The sequence below is a fragment of the Urocitellus parryii genome, chromosome 7 (assembly GCF_045843805.1).
Source record: "Urocitellus parryii isolate mUroPar1 chromosome 7, mUroPar1.hap1, whole genome shotgun sequence".
Taxonomy (NCBI): Eukaryota; Metazoa; Chordata; class Mammalia; order Rodentia; family Sciuridae; genus Urocitellus; species Urocitellus parryii.
This window is the reverse complement of record NC_135537.1, coordinates 129,284,620-129,311,640: the sequence shown is the minus strand read 5'-3', so window position 1 is coordinate 129,311,640 and position 27,021 is coordinate 129,284,620. Positions and strand designations below refer to the sequence as shown.

Sequence of the window (27,021 nt, the reverse complement as noted above, 5' to 3'; positions counted from 1 at the left end):
GGTGAAATCTCCATTGCAATGTTTAAAAACTCTATAGTCAAAAAATAGAACTGATCAGCAAAACATTAACCTAGGTCTGTATGAGCTCAAAAAACCAAAATAGAACTTCATGATGTGGGAAAGGGTAATAATAAAACAGATATTGAAAAAAGCATCCTGGTTCTGTCGCAGATGTAAGGATAGCCAAACTGAAGTTTTGGATATCAGCTGTTATGGATTTGAGCCAAATCATCTTCTTTTTGGTCTGTAAAAATCGCTTTAGATAGCCAAACTTTAGATAGCCAAACTGGAGTTTTGGATATCAGCTGTTATGGATTTGAACCAAATCATCTTCTTTTTGGTCTGTAGAAATCGCAGCCAATTTGGATTCTCTCTGGAATCCAAATCGGCTGCTGTTCTCCCTGTGGAAACACACAAACAGACCCCTGACTCCAGACAATTACTGGGTCAGGACCTTTCCATTGTCCTGTTAGAATATCCTTCCAAAGTACCTTGGGCTTATGTACATTTTTTGGACACACATGCTTTTCCGCAGCACTAAGTCCTGATGAATCCAAATTTTAAAAGTTTAGAGTAAAAAGGGTTATTTTAAGTTTATCTTTGGGGAATATATACCCCTTCCCAATTCCCTCTTTTTGCTTTAATAAGTACATTTTAATGGTTTGATGAGCTCTTTCAACTATGCCTTGTCCCTGTGGATTGTATGGGATTCCTGTTATATGAGTAATGCCAAATGATGAGCAAAATTGTTTAAAAGAGGTAGAAATATAACCAGGGGCATTATCTGTTTTTAACTGTTTTGGAACGCCCACAGTGGCAAAATTTTGTAACCAATGAGCTATAATATCTTTAGTTTTTTCTCTGGCATGAAGGGAGCCCATCAAAAATCCAGGAGAAGTATCAACTGTAACATGCAAATATTTTAATTTTCCAAATTCTGGCAAGTGTGTGACGTCCATCTGCCAAATATGGTTAGGTATCAGTCCTCTAGGATTGACTCCAAGATTAACTTGTGGTAAAAAGTTCACACAATTTTGACATTGTTTTATTATTTGTCTAGCTTGTTCCTTAGTTATTTTAAAATGCTTTTGTAAAGTATTAGCATTGAGGGCTGGGGATGTGGCTCAAGTGGTAGCGCGCTCGCCTGGCATGCGTGCGGCCCGGGTTCGATCCTCAGCACCACATACCAACAAAGATGTTGTGTCCGCCGAGAACTAAAAAATAAATAAATAATTAAAAAAAAAAAGTATTAGCATTGACATGGAACTTTTTATGAAAATTTGTAGCTTCTTCTAGTGTAGAGAAAATATGTATGTCATGTGTAGTTTTATCTGCTAAATCATTGCCCAAACTAAGGGCTCCAGGCAATCCTGTATATGCCCTGATACGTCCTATAAAGAATGGATCTTTTCTGTCCCAGATTAGACTTTGTATAGTGGAAAGCAAAGAGAAAACAGTAGAGGAAGGGGAAATCCTACCAGCATCTTCAAGGGATACTATAGCATTAACTATATACTGACTAAATACAGAATCTTTAAACATCACAAAAGCTTTTAATACTGCATTAAGCTCTACCTTTTGAGCTGATTGTTTGGGTACTAAAAATGTAAAAGTTTGATCAGGTGTAACTATTGCTGCTGTACCATTATTTGACCCATCAGTGAATATATTTGGAGCATTCATGATAGGTGTTTTTCTTGTCATTTTTGGAAAAATTACAGGATGCAATGACCAAAAAGACAATAAAGGATTAGATGGTAAGTGGTTATCAAATGAAACATTAGATTTTCATATGATTATTGCCCAAGTATTTAACTCATTAGCTAACTCATCAATTTGATCCATGGTATATGGAGTAATAATTTTATTGGGAGAAATTCCAAACACTCCCTTTTCTGCTTTTATTCCTTTGAGTATTAATTGTCCTACAGCCTCAGGATACCTAGGAAGAATAGTGTTAGGAGAACAAGATAAATGTATCCATAATAATGGACCTTCTTGCCAAAATACTCCTGTAGGAATATTTTTTGTTGGTAGAACAATAAATAATAAAGGCAAACATATCAATTCTATCCAAATGCATATTTTCCATATATGTTTCAATGATTTTTAATGCCTTTCTTGCTTCAGGCATTAACATTCAGGGTGAATTTGGATCTGATGGGCCTTTTAGGATATCAAATAAAGGTCCCAACTCTCCTGTTGGTATACCTAGATAAGGCCTTATCCAATTTATGTCTCCTAATAACTTTTGAAAGTCGTTAAGTGATTTGAGTTGATCTACTCGTATTTGAATTTTTGGTGGACAGACCATGGTTGAGGATAATAAAACTCCTAAATAATTAATTGGAAATTTTAATTGTACTTTATCTATTGCTATCTCTAGATTATAATTTTTTAATAAGTTTGTAAGTGTGGCATAACATTCTAGCAATGTGTTTTTATCTTTGTGTGCTAATAATACATCATCCATATAGTGAAATATTTGTAGTTCAGGATTTTGATTTCTAAGTGGCTGGATTACTTTGTTAACATAAATTTGACACATAGTTGGGCTGTTAGCCATCCCTTGAGGGAGTACTTTCCATTCATATCTCTGATCAAGACCTTCATGATTCAGTGCAGGGATAGTAAATGCAAAACGTGGACTATCCTCAGGATGAACTGGAGTTGAAAAAAAAAACAATCTTTAATATCTATAACTAAAACATACCAGGTTTTTGGCAAAGCAGACAATTGAGGAATCCCTGATTGAGCAGGTCCCATAATAACCATCTCATTATTAATGGCTCTTAAATCTTGCAATAATCTCCATTTATCAGATTTCTTTTTGATGACAAAAATGGGAGTATTATGGGGAGATACAGAAGGTTGTATATGTCCTTCTGCTAATTGTTGTTTGACCGGGTCATGGGCTGCTTGTATCTTTTCTTTAGTTAGGGGCCATTGAGGAACCCATACTGGTCTTTCTGATTTCCATGTAATTTTTATTTTCTCAGTGACCCCTTCTGAAAATCCAACCCATGTATGTTCGTTCCTTGATCTATTTGTATTGGTGCTGCTGTACCTTGTTCTTGTTCTTCTAATCTTTTTCCTTTCCTAAAACCTTGTCTAGCCATAATAGTGGGCACATTTGGATTGATGTTATTTGTTAATGTTAGTCCTAATTGATCTAGGACATCTCATCCCCATAAATTTATGGGAAGATGATCCAATACATATGGCTGTATAGTTCCTTCACATCCTTCAGGATCCTTCCAATCTAATACCATTGCACTTCTATGGGGATTAGTCACCACTCCTAGGCCTCGAAGCATTTGAGTGGCTTGTTGTAATGGCCAATGTTTTGGCCATTCTTGATGAGAGATGATGCTAAGGTCTGCACCTGTATCCAGTAGCCCATTAAATTCATGTCCTTGAATATTAAGTTTTAGCATGGGGCGAGAATATAAATTTAAAGAAAGCATAGCCCAATCTACACCTGTGGAGCCTAATCCCCTGGAACCTCTTTCTACAGTATGACTAGAAAATTTATCATGTAGGCTGGGTATTATTAGTAACTGTGCTATTCTATCTCCTGGTGAAATTATTGATATAGAACTGGCTATAATTTTTATTTCACCTTCATAATCGGGATCAATTACCCCAGGACTTATCATAAGTCCTTTTAGAGTAGAAGAGCTGCGTCCCAATAATAAGCCTACTGTTCCTTTGGGAAGAGGTCCTTTTACCCCTGTGGGAATGATTTGAACTCCCATCCCTGGAGTTAGTACTGTTCTGGTGGAGGCACAGATGTCCAATCCTGCTCTTCCTCTGGTTTGTCTAGTGAGGGATTTAATGGACAATGTGTCCTGGGCACTACCCTGATGGGGTTGCTGGATTCCTCCAGTGCTCCATATATTTGTGGTCTTGGGCCCCGGAGCATTGGGCCCCCCTGTCCATTTTTTGTCAATGGAGCCCGATGCCTTTCTCCATGATATCATGGATAAACACCTGGTCCTTGTTTGTTTTTTGATAATGGAGTACCCTCTATGGTGGTTTGAGAACGGCATTCATTAGCCCAATGTCTCCCTCTACGGCATCGTGGGCAAATACTCAGTTTTGATACCTAGTTTTGTTAAACCCTCCTCCTATGGGGCAATTCCTTTTAAAATGTCCTGTTTGTTCACAATTGTAGCATGTTTTTGGCCTGGCATCTAAAACCTGTTGTACTGCAGCTGCCACGACTTGCCCTTGTTCATTAATGTCTCTACATAATTTAATATATGTATTTAAATCTTCCTGTTTCCATGGTCTAATGACTTCTCTGCACCAACAATTCACTTGCTCATAAGCCAGTTGTTTTATTAATGGCATTGCTTGTTCTGTATTCCAAAAAACTCTGGTAGCTGTTTGAATAAGTCTATCTACAAATTCAGCATAAGATTCATTAGCTCCTTGTATTACCTTAGATAACTGACCTTGTAAACCTCCATGTCCTTGTAAAGTCTTCCATGCTCTAACCGCATCAACAGCAATTTGTAAGTATATGCCAGAATCATATGCAATTTGTTGCTGCTGATCCTCATAAGGTCCCTTTCCTAACAACATATCTAGATTTCTCTGAGGATAACCAGCTGCTGCATTTTGCCTAGCCATCTCCTTGCAAAATTCCTCATTGGCAACCTTCCATAACAGGTATTGTCCTCCATTTAGCACAGCTTTACACATATTAGCCCAATCTGCTGGTGTCATGTTCAAGTTGGTAATGGATTCGACCATGCTTACAGTGAAGGGTACTTGAGGACCATTACAGCCTCTTTTAGCTGCTTCACTGTTTTGAAATTTAAAGCAAGGTGAATTCGCTGCCCTCCTGCCTGCTCAAATACAGGGCATATTAATATTTGAGATCCTGTCTCAGGATCCCATCTATCAACTGTGGGGGTTGGGAGCCTCCCAGCATATGGAGGTGGCATTGTTGGTTGGACACTTACGCCCTCTGGTGATAGAAAGGTGTTAGTAGCAGTCTCCTGTAGAGGTGGCGCTGTTGGTTGGACACTTATGCCCTCTGGTGATAAAAAGGTGTTAGTAGCAGTCTCCTGTTGTAACTTTTCCCCTGATGGCTTTTTCTGCTCTAAACTTTCTTCCTCTGTCTGACTAGCTTGAGAGACCTTCTCTTTTACTTGAATTTTTTCCTCTGTCTGACTAGTTTGAGAGACCTTCTTTTTTACTTGAATTTTTTTCTCTGTCTGACTAACTCAAGAGAACTTCTCTTTTACTTGAACATTTCTACTATAACTATAATACAACCCAACAAGATAACGCCTAACAAAACTGAAACAGAGTGAAACAAAATTGGAACAACAAAAAATCATTATAATAGCCTCCTGAAATGTCCATCCGTCCTTTCTCCCTATCTGTTCCTCAGATGTAAGCAGTTTTTCTTCCATCTCACTCATCTCCAGGGACAGGCAACTTAAAACAAAAGTGAAACAAAACAAAAGAAGAATCTTAAAATGGCTACCCATCCTCTCGCCCTGCCCTCAGGGGCAAGCAGTTTACCTTATCACTTACCCTCAGTCATTCCCAGTATGGGCCTCCAAATGCCGCAATCTGGCTGGGCACAATTCAGGAGCCACTTGTCAAAAGAAACGAACTTTATTTTTAGAACACACACGCACCACACAGCTCTTCAGGAATTCCCTCAGAGCCCAACTGCCACCACCGGATTCCCACAAGCCTCTCAACCTCCCCCACTCCTCCTGCTCTTGAGGCCGATTGGCTGGGTTGTGTGGGCGGAGCCAAAAAAAAGTCCCCCGATGAGCAGCTCCGTGGTCTTTTAAAGGGTGGGGAAACAGCCCAATGAGGAGCCAATCAGTTGGCAGCTAGAAGTTTTCTGGGGCTGCTGTGAGCCAATCATCAGCTGGCAGCTGGAAGTTTGCTGGCAGCTAGAAGTTTGCTGGGGCCCCTTCGGCTGTGGTTCTCAACACCATGACATCTGCTGTCTACTGTTGAGTTGGGGGTGGTCAATGAATGATATTGGGCAAACTCCTGTTTTGGAGGCAGGGTCTGCCTTGGATGGAAGGGGGAGTGAGCAGGTGATGAGAATGGCTTGTTTCCCTGGAGGAAGAGGTGGAAGGAGGTTGGTGATTGGGTCCCATGTTCCAATTCAGAGATGCCTCTGCCCCAGGCCCAAGAAGGGGAAGAGGTTGATGTGTTGGAGGGATTAGGGGCAAGTGCCTTTCTCACTCCCTCTCTCTCCCAGACAAAATCATCCAGCAGGCAAGACAACCAGCCACGCTCTGTCCAGCACCAGACTGAGATCAAGGAGAGGCAGGAGAAATATCTGGAAGCAGGAGAATTCTGGACTAATAATCCCTGGAGTCCCCAACTCTTGCACATGCCTGCTTAATTTGGGGAAACAGAGACTCCTAATGCTCTTGCCCTCTGAAGTCAGTTGAGCCTCAGATCTGACCAAGAACAGCGTATGTGGAACCCTGGCATATTTCCTTCAAGAATCCCTGTCCTAGAATGTTCCCTATAAACCAGGCCCAAGGAACCAGCTCTTGTATCCCTTTCCAATCCTCAAAGTGGGGACAGTCCAGCCACTAGCCAATCACTACCATCTCCACCTCTGCCCCTGCCCAGGTGAAGCGAGGTTTTTCCTAGGGATACTCCACTGCCTGGACACTGAGAACCTCAAGGAGCTTGATCCCAACCTGCACTAGAACACGTAGACTGGAAACTCTACCTCACCTTCCCATGAGCCTGCCCTGACACCGCAAGACACCTTCGTCTCTGTATCTGGTTCCTCCCCAGCTGGTGTCTTCTGATTTTCTGCAGGAACTTTGTGCTGAAGTTAGAGACAGCAGAACAGTCGACAGCCCTGGAGAAACCAGAATAAGATTCAGTGCATCTAGCTCTTCCTCATCCCAGTGTCAGGTCTGCCATGTGCTCAGGGATGTGGCAGGACCAAAGAGTCCTCAGCAGTCACCTTTGTGACTGAGAACTAGAGACCCAGAATGGAAACTTTCTGGAAATTACAGACCATGTCTTTCACAGCCACCAATTCCCTTCCCTGTCCTGCACAGAACCCCATTTCTGTCATCCAGGGCAGGCTGCTGTCCCCTAATGTGGGGAAAACAGGTGGCAGGGACTTAGGGACCCTAGAGGATGCATCACTTCAAATGTCCTTCCACATGGTTTGTCTAGCCATTCTCACTTCAAGGCTTCAGAAAGGATGGCCACAAAGTAAGTTCTTCCTGGTTCAGAACCAGGAGTTACATGCACCTCCTGGTGCAAACTCTCCTTTTCACCTTGTCTGGACACCAGCAACCTCTGTCCCATGCAGCAACCAAGCTTCTAAAGCTGGGGAAACTAAGTCAGGGCCTTGGAGCCTGTTTGCTGATCACACCCTGTTATGGATTAGATATGAGTTGTCCCCCAAAAGCTCATGTTTAAGACAATAGAAGAATATCCAGAGGTGACACAGTTAGGTTATGAGAGGTGAAATGATTGGGTCATGAGAGCCTTAACCTAATCAGAGGATTAGTTCACTGATATGGATTAACTGGGTGGTAACTGTAGGCAGGTAGGTGTGACTAAAAGAAGTAGGTCACTGGGGTGTGCCTTTGGGGGTTATATTTTGTCCCTGGTGAGTGCAAGCACACTCTCTCTCTCTGCTTCCTGGCCCCCACATCCTGAGCTTCTTTCCTCTTCTACCCATTCCGCCATGATGTTCTGACTCACCCCTGGCCCAGAGCCAGGGCGTCACCAACCATGGACTGAACCTCTGAAACTGGGAGCCAAAACAAACTTTTTCTCCTCTATGTTGTTCTTGTCAGGTATTTTGGTCAAAGTGATGAAAACTTCCTAAAACATTTCCTCTCCAACTTCATATGTATTTCTTCAAGCTGTCCCCAACACTGAACAACTAGGGAATTAAAAAAAAAAAAAAAACACTATCTCGGGAATATCCTGAGCAATTTAGGGAAATAAAAGCTCTTTCAAAATTGCACTCATTTAGTTGGGAGTCTTGGGATGCAGATTTGAAACTATGGAAGAGGATTCAGGTGTGTCCATTTCCAATATCCTTCTCCCTACTGGGTGCATTATGTGTTCACAGTAGGCATGTTGAACTGTCAGTTTAACATCCCTAGCACCAGTGCCTTGCCCCAAAGTGACAAAAACTCTTTTTGAATGATCACTCTGGTTTAACATATTCCCCAGAGTGTCTCTTGGCAAAGTTTCAGGAGAATGGGCCCCAGGTCTGGTGATTTTTAACAGTGAATTGGAAGGACCCCCTGTGGAGTAGAAACTGGGAAGAATGGGATGGGCTCTCAAACTCTGCTCTCATCCTGGAGATAGTCTCAATGCATACCACATTTAGGCTTCCCCAAAATGGATGGGGCCAAGGGAGATGAGGTGACTTCTCAAGTAGAACCCAAACCTCGAATTCTATGTTTTCTGAGAAACCATTCACTGGTGGTCATTCAACCAATTGAGGAGGGAGGAAGAGAACTCATTAGCATCAGGAAGTGATCACACTGGGAAGCTGGAGATGGGTCCCAGAATGGCAGGGCTGGAGGCAGGGGACCAGGGTGCTCATCCCTCTGTCCACTCCTGTCGAGTATGTGTTTGAGCACCGACAGTCCTGAATAGCCTCAACCCTGTCTTAACCCATCACTATCACTGCATCCCAAAAGAACTTTCATGTCACTGATGGAGTGGTAGCCTAGCAGCACTGCAGGCTGAACTAGAGGTGAGGGGACCAGGGACCCAGTCTCCTTTCTCTGATCTCCTGGTGCCTTGAGGAGCTGTTATGGTTTGAGGTGTCTCAAAAAAACTCATGCATGAGACAATGCAAGAATATTCAGAAGAGAAATGATCAAGTTACAAGAGGTATCACGTAGTCTGTGGTTTAATCCACAGATGGATTAACTGAGTGGTAACTGGAGGCAGGTGGGATGTGGCTGGAAGCAGCAGGTCGCTGGAGGCATGCCTTTGGGAATTACATTTTGTCCCTGATGAGTGGCGCTGTCAGCTTCCTGGCTGCTATGTCCTAAGCTACTTTCCTCCACCATGATATTCTGCCTCACCCTGGGCTCAAAGCAATGGAATGGACTGCGACCTTTGAAGCTGTGATCCCCAAATAAGCTTTTTCTTCTCCACGTTGTTCTTGTCGGATCTTTTGATCACAGCAAGGAAAAAAAAACTGGCTAAAACAGGAACCCACACACCCCGGGTCCTGGTCCTTTCTCTTTCACCAAGCCCTGGCTTCTCTTCATCCCTTCTCACTCCTGTCAAGCCTCCATATTTGCAGCCTGCTAACCATTTTTCTCTGGACCATGAGTGGTTCTTGCTCAGCACCTGAGGAAGACACATAATCCTCAGATGGTGAGGACTGGGTGAGAATGCCCTCTCCTGGCACTTTGTCCAACTCCACACATTGGCAGTGGCCCCAAGGCTCAGAAATCTTGGTGATGAGTTGGTTGTCATGGTTACTGAGAATACCCTGCAACCGGTCACCAGAGCACACCCCAGTCTGAGCTACTGGAATGAGATGGGCCCTAAGCCCAGCAAAGAACCTTTGAATCCTGCAGCGCTGACCTCCAGCTGGGCTCCCTTCCCTCATTGCCTGTCATTGTGGCTGGGTCTGGTTGTAGCAGAGGCACCTCCCCTACTTGGGCAAGAAGTCTCTTTCTCTGGAACCAGAAGGTGGCTCTGGGATGAAACCCAGAGGCCAGACTACTGGCTCCAGAGAATGAGATGCTTTTAAGTGAAATACTTTCAGCTTCTAAATAATTCTCCCTCCCTCAACAATTCCCATATCTTCCCAGAATTGCACAGGGCTGTTCCCTCCCTCAACCATCCTCCTCCTCCTCCTTCCTCCCCTAGAGGAGCTCTGTGTACCTGGTGGAGCAGGTCATCCATCCTCTTGGGCCTCCACCCAGCATCATTAATGGGAGGCCCCATTTATGACCAAGCCCTGATCTTGCTGTACCCAGTGCCCCAGCAGTAGCCCTTGCTGCCCCCTGCTATCCAGGCCAACAGGCCAGGGTCCCTGGAACTGTTGGATTGGTAGGCTGGGTAGGGAGCACATCACACCCTTAGGACAACTGCAAGGTGGTCTCCTCCCACTGCTGCCATTCCCAGTGGGAAGACATCGAATCTCTAATCTTACCAGCCCCCCTAGTTTGTTTTTTTCCCCTGCTTTTTCTATTTTGTTCTCTTTGATTTCCATCTTGATGCAAAGGCTCTGATAGTGTCAGAGAAAAAATTGCACCTTAACATGGGTGTCAAAATCAACTCTACTGAAAAACACACCCTTGACAGTTTGATGATGTCACCCACAGTCCAAACCATGACCCTTCTGGAAGGTATCTCTGTGTCATCCCTTCCTATCCTTCCAGTCTCGGCTGCAGATGACTAGAGATCTGCATGACTTTGTTCTGGTCGGAAGTGGGTAACCTTGATTCACTTCACATCTCGGAGAGATTATCATTAAGTCTGTTTTGCCAGTGAGGAACCTGAGTCACAGAAAGATTGATTAACTTTCCTGAGGGCACACAGCTAGACAGAGAGTGGACTATGTGATTTGGCCCCGCGGCCATAGTCCTGGGCTATGCTTTCCCAGATTCTGCCTGACACCTGCCCTCCCCTTGTACAGTCACTTCAGCTCATTCAGACACCTGGCCCAGACAGTCCCATCCTCTTGCCCAGTTACCCAGCTAAGGTCGGCCTCCTGACCAAAATCTCGGTGCAACACTCAGAGTTCCTCATACACAAGATGCTCACAGATCTGCTTCTAATCTACTTTGTGGCAGAGACCCTTGCTCTGGGCATGCTGTGGTAGCTGCCTGTGTGCTGCTCCGTTTTCAAGGTAGGGAGGAGCCCCCATCTCAGGGCCTGGAGCTGTGGGAGACCAGGGGCTTCCTCACCTGCTCTCCGGCTCTGGCTCTTTCCAGCTGCTCATTCCTCATTTCCGCTACACTTTTCACATCAACATCCAAACCTGCACTGAGCTCTTTGCACAGGGAAAGCTCAATGCCAGCTCAAGGCCTGGGAGCCCTGGGATCCCAGTGTCTGGCAGAAGGAGCCGGAGGGGGCTGGGTTCATTGTGAGCCTCTACCCCTGACAGCAGAGGGCTCTGTTCATTACAGCCAATGAGGCTGGAATGGATGGCCTAGAACTGTCACCTACGGCTCCTCCTCGGCCTGCCTCACCAGCTGGCTGATCATGAGGTTTAGGGCCTCCCCCATTTCTACTACCTGGAAGATGCACTCCAAATATGGCAGCCACAGTCAGATGAAGCTCTCTGGGGCCTGCACCTCTGGCCCTCCACTACTCCTCTGTTGATTTGTTCATCACCTTCCCAACACCTCCTGCCAGAACCCCTGCTGACTCCCCGAGCCTTCCTGCCTCACTTCTTTTTTCTAGTTGTGAGATCTTGGGCCAGTCTCTTAACATCTCTGTGCCTATCTCTTCATCCAACAATATGGGTAATAAGAGCCCCTACCTCATAGGTCTTTATTAGGATTAAATGTTAAACCCTAAGAACAAACCTCAGCAAATAGCAAGAGCATTAGCTGTTAGTACCATTGTTTGTCCTATAAATAATCAGTTTGTCTCCAATTTTTCCTTCTAAACCTTCCTCATAGGAAGTTTCCTTGGGGTATAGCTCTGGCCTTCACTCTACAGGTCAGATCCTCCTGACATTTGGCCTCCAGTAGGTCCCCACCTCTTGGTTGATAATGACCTCCCTCGAGCACTGGGGTCTCGATCAATGCAGCTGCTGCTCATGACCCTCACAGGGCTCCCAGTTTCTTGCCTCATCTCTCCTTTTTCCATTCTTCCTCTGCAGCACACACCAAGTCGAGAGAGACAAGGCACCCCCAATTTCTCCTTCTCTCCCTGTGCAAACATCACCCGTTCTCTGAGCTCAGCTCATACCCCACCTCGCCCCTGAAGTCCTCCAGGACTGCACCTGTATGAATGCCCCCAGCAGGAGCTGCCTATGCCAACACCCTTCTTAGCCGTGGCTCTGCATGCTCTTCCTGAACCCTTCTCTGGCTAAGGATGGATGATCCTTCAGGAATCAGTGGAGGAACTGGACCCAATTAAGACTGTACCAATGCACCAGCCTAGTGTCTGATCCCTTTGCTGTGGCTTGGTCTAGCTCAAAAGGCAGGAACTCCAGTGTCTGAAGGACAGGCAAGTAGAAAATGCTAGGGAGGAGGGGATAACTGTGGGAAGCCATCCGTGAATTACATGAGGATCTTCTCACGGTATGGAAGCCAGAGAGATTTAGGTTTGGCATTGCGAACTAGCTGTGGCTCTCGCTCAGCAATAGATTACTCAATGCATGTGATCTTTATCTCCACTCTGCTAAGGAAGATCCTTCATAGGAGCTCTGGAAATGGGTGTAACTCATTGGGAAATGGACAGCCCAACTTTAACTTTTTTTGGTGAAGAACATTCTATGGAAGGCCTTTGATGTTTCCTGATATAAATAAAGCAGGTGCTGGTTGGTCTCCATTTTGCCATAGTCTAGAAGCTGCATCCCTCTGATCAGTTTGCCCTTCCTGCCCCTGCTTTTGAAACTACTTTGTGAGTCCCGTGGTTTTTTTTCATTGATCTATTTTTCTGAGCTTTTCTTTCTCAGCCAGCCCATTTCCACCGCCCGTGCAGTACATGGGCCAGAGATAACTGAGACTGGGGCCAGTGGAAAGAACTCATGTGCGTCTGATGGGGACAAAGGACACATAGACATGTGCTATGGTTTGGATGTGAGGTGTCCCCCAAAAGCTCACGTGTGAGACAGTGTAAGAAGGTTCAGAGGAGAAATGATTGGGTTGTAAGAGTTTTAACCCAATCAGCGAATTAATCTCCTGATAGGGATTAATTTAGTGGTAACTGAAGTGGTAGGGTGTGGCTGGAGGAGGTGGGTCTTAGGGGGCATGGCTTTGGGGTATATATTTGTATCCGGAGGGTGGTGTTTTTCCTCTCTCTGCTTCTTGATCACCATATGAGCTGCTTCCCTCCCACCACCCTCTTCTGCCATGATGTTTAAGTTCACCTTGAGCCTTGAGGAACAGAGCCGGCCTTCGATGGACTAGGACTCTAAAATTGTGAGCCCTTAACTAAGCTTTTCCTCCTCTACAATTGTTCTGTTCAGATCTTTTAGTCACAGCAGCAAATTAGCTGACTAAAACAGCATGACTGTTGCCAGATCTTCAGATTTTTTTCCAAGAGAAACCAGACATCTTCTAATATTTAAGTGTTGATGATTTAACTTCAAAAATAAACAACAGAACTTGCCAGCCAATCAAAACACATCTGTAGGGCTGGGGTTGTGTGGCTCAGCGGTAGAGCACTTGCCTAGCATGTGGGTTTGATCCTCAGCACCACATAAAAATAAAAATAAACAAAATAAAGGTATTGTGTCCATCTACAACTAAAAAAAAAATTGAAAAGTAAACTGCCTAAGCTCACTTGCTTACCAGATTCTGGTAGCATGCCTTTTTTTCTTTTTTAATACATTTTTAGTTGTTGATGGACCTTTATTTTATTTATTTATTTATTTATATGTGGTGCTGAGAATTGAACCCAGTGCCTTACACATGTGAGGCAAGTGCTCTACCACTGAGCCACAACCCCAGCCCCTGTTAGCATGCCTTTTTAAGACAAAAAAACAAAACACATTTATAGACCACATGAGGCCCTCAGGCCTTCACCCTGATGAAGATCACAGCCTCTAGGTTTGAAACTCAGCCCTGAAGTTCACTCTGTATGGTTAACTATTTTCTTTCCTTGGTTTCAAAACCTTCCTTTTGGGGGAAGATTTCAGTGGCCTCTTCCTACCCACAGCCCTGGGCAGCACTGACCCCCAACTGGTAGTGACCAGTATTCCTGGATCCCCAGCTTTATGACCAATACTGTTAACATCTACTACTGGAATGATGATAGGACAAAGAGCAGGGATTGGAGCTCCAGGCTCGAGTCAGGGACATCTTCCACGAGGGTTTTTTAGCCACATGACCTCAGATAAGGTGTCCATCCCTGTTCCCTGCCCTCCACGCCCCACTTCCCCAGGGCATCAGCCCCTTAGGTCTCAGCTCTACTCTCCCCACCTCACTCCCATCTAGGGGTCCCTCCACCCTGGACAGCTGTGCTGACCCCCGGTAGTATCTCACCACAATCATCTTCACCTGTTCAGCCCCATATGCTACCATCAACAGTGGCCAGGGGAGCCAGTGCCAGACCCCAGGGACAGACAGGGTCAGGAGGAGGGGGCCTAACAGAAGAACTGGCAGCTCTGAGCTAACTGAATTTGGAAGGGGGACGTTGGTTTGAAGTCAGTTCCTAGATGCCCAATATTCCTGCCCTATGTGGCTCCCCCACCCACCATCAAAGGCCAAACAGACTTGATAGCGTCAATCCCTGAGGTCAATGCCACATGCCACACCCTGGTGATCTTCTGGAGCATTCGCAATAAAACCAAGGTCAGAGATACAGGAAGAAGGGGCTCAAGTCTCAGGAGAGTGGGTGAGGTGAGGAAGGATCTTGGGGAGAAAGGGTTTCTTGGAGGGTGCACTTAGCAGGCTGCATCTTTTAGGTGGACAGGGCTTGGAGTGACTCCTTGGTTGGGGGGTGTGGAATAGGGTGGTAAGGATTCCTACTAGGTGGAGCTCAGAGAGTGGTCTGGGTTGCAAAGCAGGCTTTATCTTGGTGTGGTCTAGGTTTCTTACAGGGTGATGGCTTTCCCCCAACTCTCCTGACCAGCACTGGAGCCTGATATTTTACATTTGGAGTTGGCTCTTGGGTGATCTGGCTCCCCTAGGTGGGACTAAGTCCCCAGGTAGGGGGAATTCAGATGGACCAGAATCATGGGTAAGGGTCTAGGTCCTAGCCTTGCCCCTGCCCCACCACCCACCCTGCGGTGTCCCCAGAGGCTTCTGAGCCCTGAGGAGTACTTCACCAAGGAGGCCCGCAGCAGAGCCTTCGGGTCCTGATATGGAGAGGCCTCTGGGAGCGCTGTCTTAGGCCTACCTGGAGCTGGCGGTGGTGACGAACAGCTTCACAGCGTGAGCATCTCAGCTCGCACCCCGCAGCGCCAGCCCAGCGCCCCCAGCACCCCGAAAACAGCTCCCGGCACTCAGAGACCCAGGGAACATTTGAAGTAATTTTATTCGAAAATAGGAAAACAAAGAATATGGAGCAGGGAGGGCCATCCTAGATAGAAATGCTGTTCTCAATCAGCACGGGGTCCAAGTAGTAGTAGGGGACAGCGAGGCACTTGTTGCGCTGTCGGATGTTGTGCGAGATCTGGGACAGGCGCTGGCGGAAGGCCTCCATGCTCCGCCGCGGGACCTCCTCCACGAAGTGAATGTCTGGGAAGTGGCCCAGGGGCCGCTGAGGACACAGAACCCGGCGCAGGGATGAAGCCAGACCCCCCCACCACCAACAACCAACCCACAGCCTAGCACCTTCCTTTCAGCCGCTGCCCACTGCAAACTCCCAGCCCCTTGACAGCTCCAATTATCCTTGCCCTCCCCAACCCCCAGTCTGCCCATGCTCAGAGTCCCCGAGCCCCACGCCGCACCTTGTCATCAGGTTCGCGACTGAGGGTCCAGAGTACCAAGAGCACGATGCAAGTGGTCTTCACATCCGGCAACGTGTCCATGTAGGTCTCCAACGTGGTCAGCCCCTTGGCCTGCATCGGCGGGTTCCGCATGGAAGATGGGAAGTTGGGCATCCAGGAGGTGTACTCCAACTGGAGATGAGGTACAGGGGTTCAGAGAGTACCCCAACAATTCCCACTCACCAGGCTCTGATCCCTCTCTCCCATGACTCCTGCCCCAGGGGACTGAGAATGGGCTGGGTTGGTTTAGACTGGTGGTGCTGGAGCCGATGGAGATTGGGGCTGGGTTGGGGGTGTAGTTGGGGTGGATTTGAGTTAAGCTGAAAGGATTTCAGCTGAGACTGGAGTTGAATCAGGGGTTCAGACAAATTGAGGCTGGACCAGAGATAAAGGCTGAGGTAAGGGTTTGAGGTTGGGGCTAGGGCTAAATTTAGGAAGTCTGGGACTAGGGTTGGGGCTGGTGAGCACAGGTACCTGGCCCGTGTTGACAGCTGCGTGCCGGGCAGAGCAGGTGTACATGACGATGGTGACATATCGGATCAGCTCAGGCACCGTTCGCAAGCAAGTGGGGAAGCCTGAGGGGTGGATGGACCAAGCAGTGTCAGTCCTGCCCCAGTCCTGGGCGTCCAGCAGAGGGCGCCTGCAAGCCCAGGTCACACTCTTGCCAACACTCCAAGCTCCACAACTCCTTCTCCCCAAGTCCGTGTGACAAGGCTGGGGGAGGGGCTTGACTGGCCTTGGCTACTTGTGTTCACAGCTAAATTGAGGCCCTTGGATCTCTCTTCCAGCTCCCCTAGGAAGTGGAGAGGCTTCTCTCCTTGGGAAGAGTCCTGTTGTGACTCAGCACAAATCCCCAACACACACTCTCCCCACCTCCCTTGAGACTTTTTCTCACTCCAGATAAATTTCTCAGTAGCCTGGCCCTCTCCCTCACACCTGTTCCCAACTAAGCTGCCGGCTTCTTTCTGATCATACCAGGTGAGCAGTCAGCCCTGGTTGCTATAGCTACCCCATAACAAAAGACCCACGCATTCAAAACAGACTCAGTATTTTCTTCCCAAAGGCCCCCTTCAAGGCCCTCAGCTCAAAGGATGACACACACCATCCAACCAACTGCAAAAGCCCTAAACCTGAGAGTCACCCCTCCACCTCTCACCCTACCTAACCCCCAAACCCAAACCAATCACCAATCATTTCTAGCTCTCAGCTAGCTTTGGAATTCTCTGTGTCCCCACAACCCTCATTTTAATCAAGTCCCCATCACCTCCCTCCTGGACACCATACCAGCTTCCTAAACTCTCCTGACCAGCACTGCAGCCTGATATTTTAACATAACATCTGATCTCCTTGTAAAACCCCTTGATGGGCCCCTTTGGTTCCAAGGGTAATTCCAAACTCCTTATCTGCCTGGCAGCCTGGCCCTACTTCAGGAGCCTGAGCACCTCTACCCTCAGCTCTAGTTGCAGGGAACTGGATCCCAGGAAGCAACTCCCAGAATCCACTAGGCTGCTTCTAGCTTTTGGACCTTTCCACATGCAGCTCCCAATCAGCAACTCCATCTCCACCACCCGCCACAAGCCCCTGTCAGTCATCTCCTAGCTAACCTCATCTGGCAGATCTTAGGTGTTAACCAAGAAGTCTGATCTCAGCTAGATCTTAGCTTACTGTTCCCCACTCCCTGTCTCTGCCAGCCCAACCCTAGCTGGGTTAAAAACCTCCCCTGGGCTTCTCTAGCCCCTCTTCAGCTTTCCCCAAACTGTCCCAATTCTGCTATAACACACTGCTCATTCATTGAGTGAAACACCTCCAGCCCCAGGCATCAAATACCTTGAGGGTGGGCACCTGCCTCTGTCTTTTTCCCTTTCGTCCCCTCAATAAGCAGCCCAGCATTACACTATAGATGCTCCCTAAATATTTGCTGAGTGTGGCCCAAGTAGCAGGACCTCAGGACACCTCCCACCCCTTTCCTGGAGCTTGCCGATTCTCCCTTTACCTCCTCAGCCTCCAGCATACTTTTTCCTGTTAGAACTCATGCCCTCATTTCTCAGTCCACAAAGGCCCCTTTCGGTCTCTGCAGAGATGACTTAGCACCTGAGTTCAGACAGGTGTCAAAGGCCAAAGGTCATCCTGGAGATGCCACTGCTCCAGGGTCCAGGGCAGGTCCCTGTGAAAATCCTAGATAGCCCTTTGGTATCCTTTGGCCCACAAGATTTGTCTGGCCCAGAAGCAGGAGCGCCCTAGTGGAGCTTCCTGGGAACCACACCTTGGCCAGTCCCCACTGGGCTCTCAGGCCCGTACCTGAGCTCTCACGCCCTAGGAGGCACTCCTTGAATATCTCCTGCACCCAGGACTGCAATTCCGGGTCACCCTCCACCGCTGCGTCATTCGGGTAATAATAGGTGATGATCTCTGTCACATACCTGATCAAGGGGACAGGGCCTCAGTTTAGAACCTCATCTCTCCCTCCCTTCTCCTTCCATAATCATGCTTCCCACCTCCGGCAGGTCATTCTGGCCTTAGCTAGCTCAGACCTACAGGGAGGCAAGTCCTTCAGGAAGGAGGTAGAGAAGGTGGCTTGGCAAGGTCAGAAGACACTCACGTGATCCCCAATATAGATCAACGAGGCCCCCAGGCAGCTCAGAGCCCAGAAGGGGGCTGACCCGCAAAGGAGGGCTGGAGTCCAAAACAAGGAAGAGGCCCTGTGGGCCTAAGGAGCAGGTGTGTGATGGACACAGAGCCCAGACCCCATCCGCAAGGCCAAGCTCCCGTAGGACGTCCAAGTTCGGGTTCTTAAAAGCTCCCACACCCCCTTCCGCAGCCCAGGATCTCCACCCTAAGTGCCCTCACTGCTGTCCCCACCTCACCTCTCCATGGCGTCCCATACTGCCAAGCTGTCATCGCGGAAATAATACCCAGGCAGGTCCTGGACACCACGCTCCACAAAGTCATTGGGGACATAGAGGCTGTCGTAGGTGAGCTCAGACAGAGCCCTCACCATCACCTCAGCAAAGCCCTCGAGGCCCAGGGACATGGCCTGTGGGGGAGGGGGGAGAGCCCAGAGCTGGATGGCATCCCTGCAGGCCCTGCTCCCTGAGGACCACACCACGGCAGGCCCTCTGCCTCTGCACCATTCTAGTCCCAGCGCCCACTCTAACCAGTCCCCTCTCTGCCCCCCGCCCCAAGATCCAAAAGCAAGTGGGAAGTCCTGCTTTTAGTCTAACTGCAAAGACCTAAAGAAAGCAAGTTTCTTGTTGGGGCTGGGGGCAGAAGTCTTACCCTGGCAGAGAGGCCCCCCTCGTTGAGGAGGAGGGCCCGCCCGATGCTGTTGATCTGGACCGTGAAGCGGGTGTGGGGAATGAGGAGCTGGGCGGGAAAGCAAGGAGGACAAGGCAGGACTGAGGATGCCCCCAGAGGACCTCAGCATCCCCATTTCTGCAACATCAGACCCCTGACTTTGGAAAGTCCCCTCCCTAAGTCCTCTCTGGGGTGAGTCCCCAGATCCTCCCAGGGCTTACAAGGCAGTGAGATGGGGCCCCTTCCCCCCAAGCCCACACCTTGTATAGGGGGTGGCACATGGGCAGTTGCCTCAACAGGGCCAGGCAGAAGGCCTCAGCGATGAGGTGGGTCTCCAGCAGGTGGGAGATGGCCTCGTGACTGTAGAACTCAGCGTAGCGCACCCACGTCTTGGCCAGCAGCCAGTCCCACTCAGAATCACTGGGCAGGAAGATGGGGCAATCGGGTCCAGGGGTCTGGCTCAGCTGGGGGCAGGGAAAGAAGGAGGGTTAGGTGGAGCGTAGAGACCCTCACACACAAAAGCTGCCCCTCCAGGAAAGAGGCAGAAGGAAATTCGAGGAGGTAAAAACCACACCCCCTGGACTGCAGTTCCCTTTGGTCCCCTGAGCACACCATGACATTCCTCCCCATCTTTGCTTTTGCTGCGCTCTCTGCCTGTACTTTTGCCCAGTCTCTGTCTCCACCTGGCAGCTTCCACTCATTCTTTGAGATGCAGCTTTTAAAAAGCCTTTCTTCCCTCATCCCCAAGGCTGCCACATTCAGTTTTGCAGGCTGTGCACTGTACAAGGGCAAGGGTGCCTAGCCCACGGGTGATGGGGGGCTATCACTAAAATCCAGCCTACACTGCTCCAGTGATAAACCAGAAGCATTAGGACATGGTTGATAGCCCCAGAGGGGCATCACAATGCTTGTGGGGACCTCTGATAAGGGAATACTTCAATTTCCTCTCCTGCCAGACAGCAGCTAAGTCTGAGTAGCTCAGTACTCCCAGCAGAGGCCTGGCCTACAGTAGAGGTCATTTTTTTTTTCAAGTAAATGCATGAATGAAGTCAAGGAGACAAGCTCAAGCCACCAAGCGCCCTCTCCGGTCACCATGTACATGTGACCATGAGCTTACCACAGGGACCCAAGTTCATGCATGGGTGTATAGAAACAATGATAACGCGGATGTGCCCGTTATCATAGGGACATGCATATTCTCACACCAGACTTACACATAGGGCCACACCCAAGGGTCACCCCCTAGTCTCACCACGGCCACACACACAGATTAGGACATGCATTAGCATAGGTGGACTCAGATGCACACAGAGGGGCACACACTCCTGTGGACACACAACTTTTGCACAGACACACATGCACAGGACATAGAGTGTACACACGGGCTCACATGCTCACATAGGTGCATGCACACACACAGAGGAACATTCATGGGCTCAGAGGGGCTCTGCCCTGGCATCACGCCCACACAGCAGCCCCCACTGCACCCCACACACCTGAATGGCGATGGGCATCATGTTGCCCTGGGGATTGAAGTACAGCAGGCAGAGTGGGGCGCAGTGGTGCTGCTTCTGGCCATTGAGCTCCACGGTGGGGATGCCCTCCAGGATGCGGTAGTCTGCCAGGTAAATGTTCCCCTTCTGCAGGGGAGCCACAGTGGGAAGGCAGGCTGGCACCCACACGGGGCACGTGACCCACGCCTTGTGTGCGGAGTGCACTGGACTCAGAGTTCGGTGGTTGGACAGGGCTGGGGAAGTGGGGCACGTGGGCATGGGTGGGACTCAGGTGGGTCTCAGGAGACACAAGGATGTTTAAGAAGGAGGCCGGGAGGCCGGCCAGGACCTCTGCCAGAGAGGGACTCACTTCTAGCTCTGCTTGCAGGCATGTTCCCTCATCCAGGAATGGGGCCACCATGTCGTCTGTGACAGGGAACTTGTCTGGGATCCTTGTACATCGGCATATGAGTCCTGGGTTGATGCCGTTGAGGTACTGGTACCCAAAGAAGGTGTCCTCTGCCCAGTGCTCAGCCACATACTCTAGGGGGATGGTGCAGGTGCATCACAACTTGATCCAGCCCCACCCAGGGACATAGAGACATGGGACAGAAAAAGACCATGGACACTAAGAGGACTCAGAGAGGAAAACTAAGCCCTCATCTTTGTCTTGAGTAGCTGGAGGGGCCCAGGATAATGCTTTGAGAAACCCCAGGAGGGAGTACACACCTGACTCTGGATTGCTCTCTTGGTCACTGAGCCCACTGACCCCACATGAGGGGCCTGCCTCTTACACCAGAGACCACCTGGGTGCCCCTGGTTTGATTTGGGATGCTCCACCCCATACCAGAGATGACAGTCTTGTTGGCAGGGAAAATTTTCTTAATGTCCTTTAGTCTCTTCCATGAACGTTTTGAGTCTACCAGGCCCCGGAGTTTGAATGACAGTGACCTAGGAGGTGGGATGCCAGAGGAAGGTGGTCAGAGAGGCTGCCAGGTAGGCTGGGACAGGTGGCAGAGCTGCCTACCCACGGAGGTCTTTGGGTCTCAGGGTCTCTTGAGTCTCAAAGTCCCAAAGTCTTTGTGCATCTAGGTCTCTGAGTGTCAAGTCTCAGGTCTTCTACACTCTATCTGCCTCCCATTGCCTCCCTGGCCATTCCAACTCTGAGACTGTCCTGGAGGTGGACATGGAACAGCGGGGAGGGACAGTCCCCAGAGCCTTCACTCTCCCCTCACGACAGCCACTCACATGGGCCCCAGGCGGAAGAAGAAGGAGGCAGTCTTGACGAAAGAGTAACGGAGGTTTGAGTTCAGGAACTTGGTGGCCTTGATGTTGATGAGAATCGGGAATCCTGGAATATAACCATTCCACCTGCAGGGAGAAGCATGGGTTGGGGCTTGGCACCTGGGGCTCAGGGGGCAGAGGCTCAGAGGGCAGCCATGGGAGGGGTCCAGCAGAGCCTCGGGTCCTTACTCAGGCCGGTTGGGGTTGCGGAACCTCCGGACAGGAGGGTGGTAACTGGGAATGTGCACGTAGTTGGGCAGCCCAGGTACAAAGACTCTCCAACTGCAAGAACAAGCCAAGATGGTGAGCCCTGATGTCTAGGTACCATCCTAGGGCACAAGGGGCCAGAGACCACACACATGAGCCCTGCAGGTCCCCCATACCCTGCCACCCTCCCCCTCACTGGTAGAAGTCCTGCTTGGCTCTGATCTCTTCTTGTCTGTGTTCCAGAAGGATGGGGAGTGAGTCATCCGCCATTGTCTTTCCTGTAGGGAAACCAAGGAGGATGCTCAAGCACTGACCCCCTTTTCTGCCTGCTCCTGCCCACTTTAGAGAGCAGGAGTTTGGCTTGTAGCCCCCAGGGTGAGCTAAGGGGTACGTGGCTAAGGATGAGGAAGGCCCACTCTGGAAGACAGAGGGTGTGTCCCCTGCCAATAATAGTGGACCCCATCCCTACTCTATCCTCAAGTTGGGCTCTGCTGCTGGGGAAAGTGCCTCTTCTAGACACTAGTGAACTATATTAATAACTGACAGTTGTGGAAGACTCACTAGGTATCAGGCACTTCCTAAAAACTGCCCTTGTGTTAATGATTCAAGCCAGACAAGAACAACTTTATGAGGCGAGTCACTAATTATTATAGGTCCCCAGCCCTCTCCTGCAATTCCGAAATACAAAAGGCTGTGGAAATCCAAGTTTGTTTCATAACAAATTCATTGGTAAGCCAAGCGTGCTCTAAATTTACCTGAGGCTAGATACAGTATTTAACTCGCTTGGTTTCATTTTTCAGTTTTCGATGAGAGATATTAGTGTGTTGAATGGGGAATACCCAGAGGTGGATATGTGGTACATCTGTATACATGACAGGCTGAGTATCCCTAATCCAAAAATCCAAAATCTGAAATGCTCCAAAAATCTGAAACTTTTTAAGTGCCAACATGAGACAAGTGGAAAGTTCCACACTGCCCCCGTGTGGTGGGTCACAGTTAAAATGCTGAAGCACTTAAAATATTGTATAAAATTACCTTCAGTCCTTGTGTATAAAGTGTGTGTGTGTGTATGTGTGTGTATATTATACACACACACACACACACATACACACACAATTAATTAGACGTTTAAACTTTGGTCCTTTCCTTAAAATATCTCAAATGTTCCAAATTTTTTAAAAAGTCTGAAATCTGAAACACTTTAGGTCCCAAGCATTTCAGATAAGGGATACTCAACCTGCATGTAGATGAATGGAGGAGATAAATATGCATATGGGTATATTTATACACATTTTGTATGTATCTATTATATACACACATATGAACATATTCACGTGTGCAGCCTCAAAAGTAAACCCAAATTTCAAAACGCCCCTGGCCCCAACAGTTTCAACAAAAGGACTATATTGTTGTTCCCATTTTACAAGGATAAAAGAGTGATTATCGTGCAAGAAAAAAGCAGTCAAGCTGGGATTTGGTGCAAAGTAGACTGTTCTGACCTCCCCCTCTCCCCCAAGGAGCACCCACAATAGTTGTTCCTGATATTCCTTTATTTCATTGGATTCTCTCATCAACCCTATGGTTAGCTCCATTTTAAAGATGAGGGTCCCAAAGCTTAGAAGAATGTGAAAATGTGCCCAAATGTCCTGAGAATAAATGGTGGCACTGAGATGGACATCCAAATCCAAGCCTATCTTTCTCCAGCATTCTGACTACTTGTCCCCATGCTAGTTTGTGCACATCCCTATCATTTCCCCTCAAGGTCCTCACTTTGCCACTCTGTCCATCCTCCATCTGCCTCAGCTCATGCTACATTCTGGGTGGATGTCGCCCCCTGGGATGGTATAACACAGAACCCCAACTTGGCTTGTCCCAGGGCGGGAGCCTCACTCCTTCGAGGGCCGAACAGGTGACTCAAGTCTCCCTGCCCTGGTGTTGCATGGCAGCCACCCTACCCAACCCCATTCTTGCACAGCCACCAAGTGTCACCCTGCCCGTCCCCTGCTTCCATGCCACACAGACCTATCACCGTGGGAAGGCACTTCTGCATCTCTGCTGAGACTCTTTCTTTGGCAGCCCCACCCTTCCCCAGGCCTCCCTTAGCCCCTGCCTCTCCTTTCCCCAGCTTAGTCCCTGTTCCCTCCCTGCCCCCGCCTCGGGAAAAGACTCCAGCACAGAAATATGAAAAAGAAGAGAAGGATGGGACTCCCCTGGTCCTCAAAGCTGTCCTCCCTTCCACATTTCTCAAGGAAAGCTAGCAGAGGCTTGGGGTAGAGCCAAGGGGGTTACAGAGGATAAACCTCCAGTCTTCATGTTGCAGCCACATATAGGCAGCTGACCCAGTCAGATGGAGGATTCTGGCAAGGGTTGATGCATGGAGCTCGGGCACTCAGATCCTGTCCCTGTCCCATGGGAGCAATCACAAACAAACAGCAAACAGCAAGGCAGTATTGACCTACTGCCACGAGAAGCTGACAGTTTGCACCAAAATCTGAAATCCTCCAAAATTTGAAACTTTTTAAGTGCCAACATGATACAAGTGGAAAATTCCACACTACCCTCGTGGAACCTCCTAGAGGGGTGGATGGGCCCTTAGTGGCGGTTTTTGGAATAACAATGAGTCCTGTTAGAGAAATAAAGTATCCTCTAGGGCAACAGAATAGCCCTCAATCTAAAAAATGTTCATAGGGCTGGGGATGTAGCTCAGTGGTAGAGCATTCGCCTAGTATTTGTAAAGCCCTGGGTTTCATCCCCAGCAGTTGGGGGGAATCATATATATATATAATCAAGATCATATACAAGGCCCTGGTGCCCTGGGGAGCTGTTGAAGTAACAGGGCTTCTGAATGGAGCAAGAAGGCTACAGCTGGAATATTGGGGTTACTTATCAGAGTAACAGGGCATCTTGTTGTCGTAACAGAATCCTACTGGAGAATCAGGATTTTGGGGGTTGCAGGACTTACTCTCTGGCATAATAGACAGGACATCCTACAAGAGTGCTGAGCAGCCTGGGCACAGAGTAGAAAGGGGTCATTTCAGGATGGCTGGGCTCCCTGCAGGATTCAAAGTGAGGCTGGGAGCAGTGAGAGGAAGCATGATTTGGAAATGCTCTCTGCTGCCTGACTCTGGGATGCTGAGGGTGACCCCTGGACCCCACTATTCTTAGTTCTGCAACAGTGCAGTCCCAAACTGAGCCCAGAGCAGCAGTGGTAATTTATGACAGTAGTAGGAGATCTCAGGAGTCCCTGATGCCTGATTGGCTTGATGGGAGCCCAGGGTGACCATGTTGGGGTGGTCAGGCTGAAGTGAGGGCCCTCCCGGCAAGGGGTGAGGTGATGTGGGCTCACCTGTGGCCTCCCTAAGTGCCAGGGTCTCATAGCCATCCATCCATTGGTAGGCAGGGAAGTGGTAGACACGGCCATTGGGCGCACAGATCTGCACATAGTTGCAGTACCAGGGGTCCTTGGGGAAGAAGGAGTAGCGTTCTTTGTGCAGACGGATGATGATGAGCTCCCCCAGGTCTTGTTGGCACTGGACAGTGTACTCATCCACCTGGGCAGGACACAGGCCTCACTGAGCATACTGGACTGGACTCTGGTTCCTCCAACCTCCCATGGAATGGGCCCCTAAACCAAGCTCTGCTTATGCTGTTCACTTTCTGGACTGCGGTGGCAGAGAGATGGGACATGGACCCAATCATTGGGCTCTGACTCCTCCAACTTGAGTATTCTCTGCTGGGTCCATTTACCCTGGGCTAGGCCTTTTCATCCCTCCCTCCCCAGTTCCCAAAGTCCTATCCTCCTCTCCCATCCCCTTTCCTAGTCATCTGAAGCTTCAGGGACCACACAGAGCCCCAGGAGCAGTCCAAGAGGGACTGGGACTTCCTAAACCTCTTACAATCCTAGATTAGAGAGAGATGGTCCAGCCAGCCCTTCTTATCCTTCTCCATGAAGATGTGGGAATTCAGAAATCACCCCAAAGATAGAGGGACCAATCAGATCACACAGTAGCCTTTGGCTGGGCCTGACTCAAAATCAGGTGTGAGAGCCCGCAAAGAGTGACTTCCATCATGGGGCAAGCAGGTCCCCACTGGACAAGCTGGTCTGATGCCATTTTAAGTCACAGAGAATCCAATGCAAATTTAAGCTAGTGATGATGTAACTTGGTTTAGGAAGAGTGAGTTCGAAGGGGAGAGGGATGGGGAGGGGAAGAGAGGCCATGGGAAGGGATGGGGTGGGAGAGAGTGACAGAAGAGAGAGAGAGGAAGAGAGATGAGGTGAGAGGATTGGAAACTGGATGAGAGAGATAGGAGATGAGGGAGCAGAGGAGATAGAGCCCAGAGAGCAGCAAGGTGGGAAGGGTCAGGAGACGTGTGGGTGAGGCATCCAGAGCCACCTAGGAACCCACAGCCTTCAGAGCTGAGCCTCGATGCTGCAGCCTCTCCTGGTCAAGCTGGGTCCCTGGCTCTCTTCCATCCCTCCTGGGCCACCAGCACTCACCGCTCCAGTGGCAAAGTCTCTCCCAAAGTGGTTCAGCCGCTGCTTATGGCTCTCTCCTTGGGTCCCCACGATGGTCAGCGAGATGGAGTCCAGGGTTCCCGACAAGAAGTCAGTGCCTGTGGCCACCTTCACCTTGTAGGTGGCCATGGATATTCTTCAGGAGTCAAGAGGGGACTCAATCCTGGACACTGTGTGGAGGTCCCAGGCACAGAGAGGAGTGGACAAGGCCAGCCTCTGTTAGCAGAGTGGCTAGACAGCAGGAACCACTGGCTCACGGGAGCTGCCCTTGGCGGGCTGGGATGTGAGCTGCTCCGGGTGGAGCGAGCTGGTGACAGTGAGCAGGCGTCTGGGCTCTAGCCCAGTGGGTGCTGGCGGGGAGGAACTGCAGGTAGGGCGCTGGGCCTGCCTCTGAGAGGGCGGATGGAAGGAGGCTCAGGGAGCCTTCAGGGTGTGGGAGCCAGTCCAGCCTGAGCCAGGGCCCCAGGGAAGTTGGGGGAGGGGGTGGGGTGGGGCCCCCAGATCTTTATCAGACTAATGAGCTCCTTCCTCCTGCTTGCCCCCATTGGCTGCCAGGTACCCCTGCTGAGCAGCACCTTGGGTAGAGGTGACCTGTATTGGAGGGG

General features: G+C 49.1%; 1 protein-coding gene across 1 annotated transcript; it reads right to left on the bottom strand.

The window, feature by feature from the left end:
• Positions 1–15,213: 15,213 nt before the first annotated feature.
• Alox12b (arachidonate 12-lipoxygenase, 12R type) lies at positions 15,214–26,545 on the bottom strand. The gene is made up of 15 exons (XM_026390624.2): positions 26,399–26,545; positions 25,247–25,451; positions 22,097–22,178; positions 21,883–21,975; positions 21,658–21,780; positions 21,257–21,360; positions 20,780–20,952; positions 20,413–20,556; positions 19,177–19,380; positions 18,899–18,985; positions 18,487–18,656; positions 17,921–18,042; positions 16,097–16,197; positions 15,584–15,754; positions 15,214–15,393 (listed from the first exon to the last, which is right to left on the bottom strand). Exons 1-15 carry the CDS (start codon positions 26,543–26,545, stop codon positions 15,214–15,216), a joined length of 2,106 nt encoding a protein of 701 aa, XP_026246409.2.
• Between the last annotated feature and the right edge of the window lie 476 nt (positions 26,546–27,021).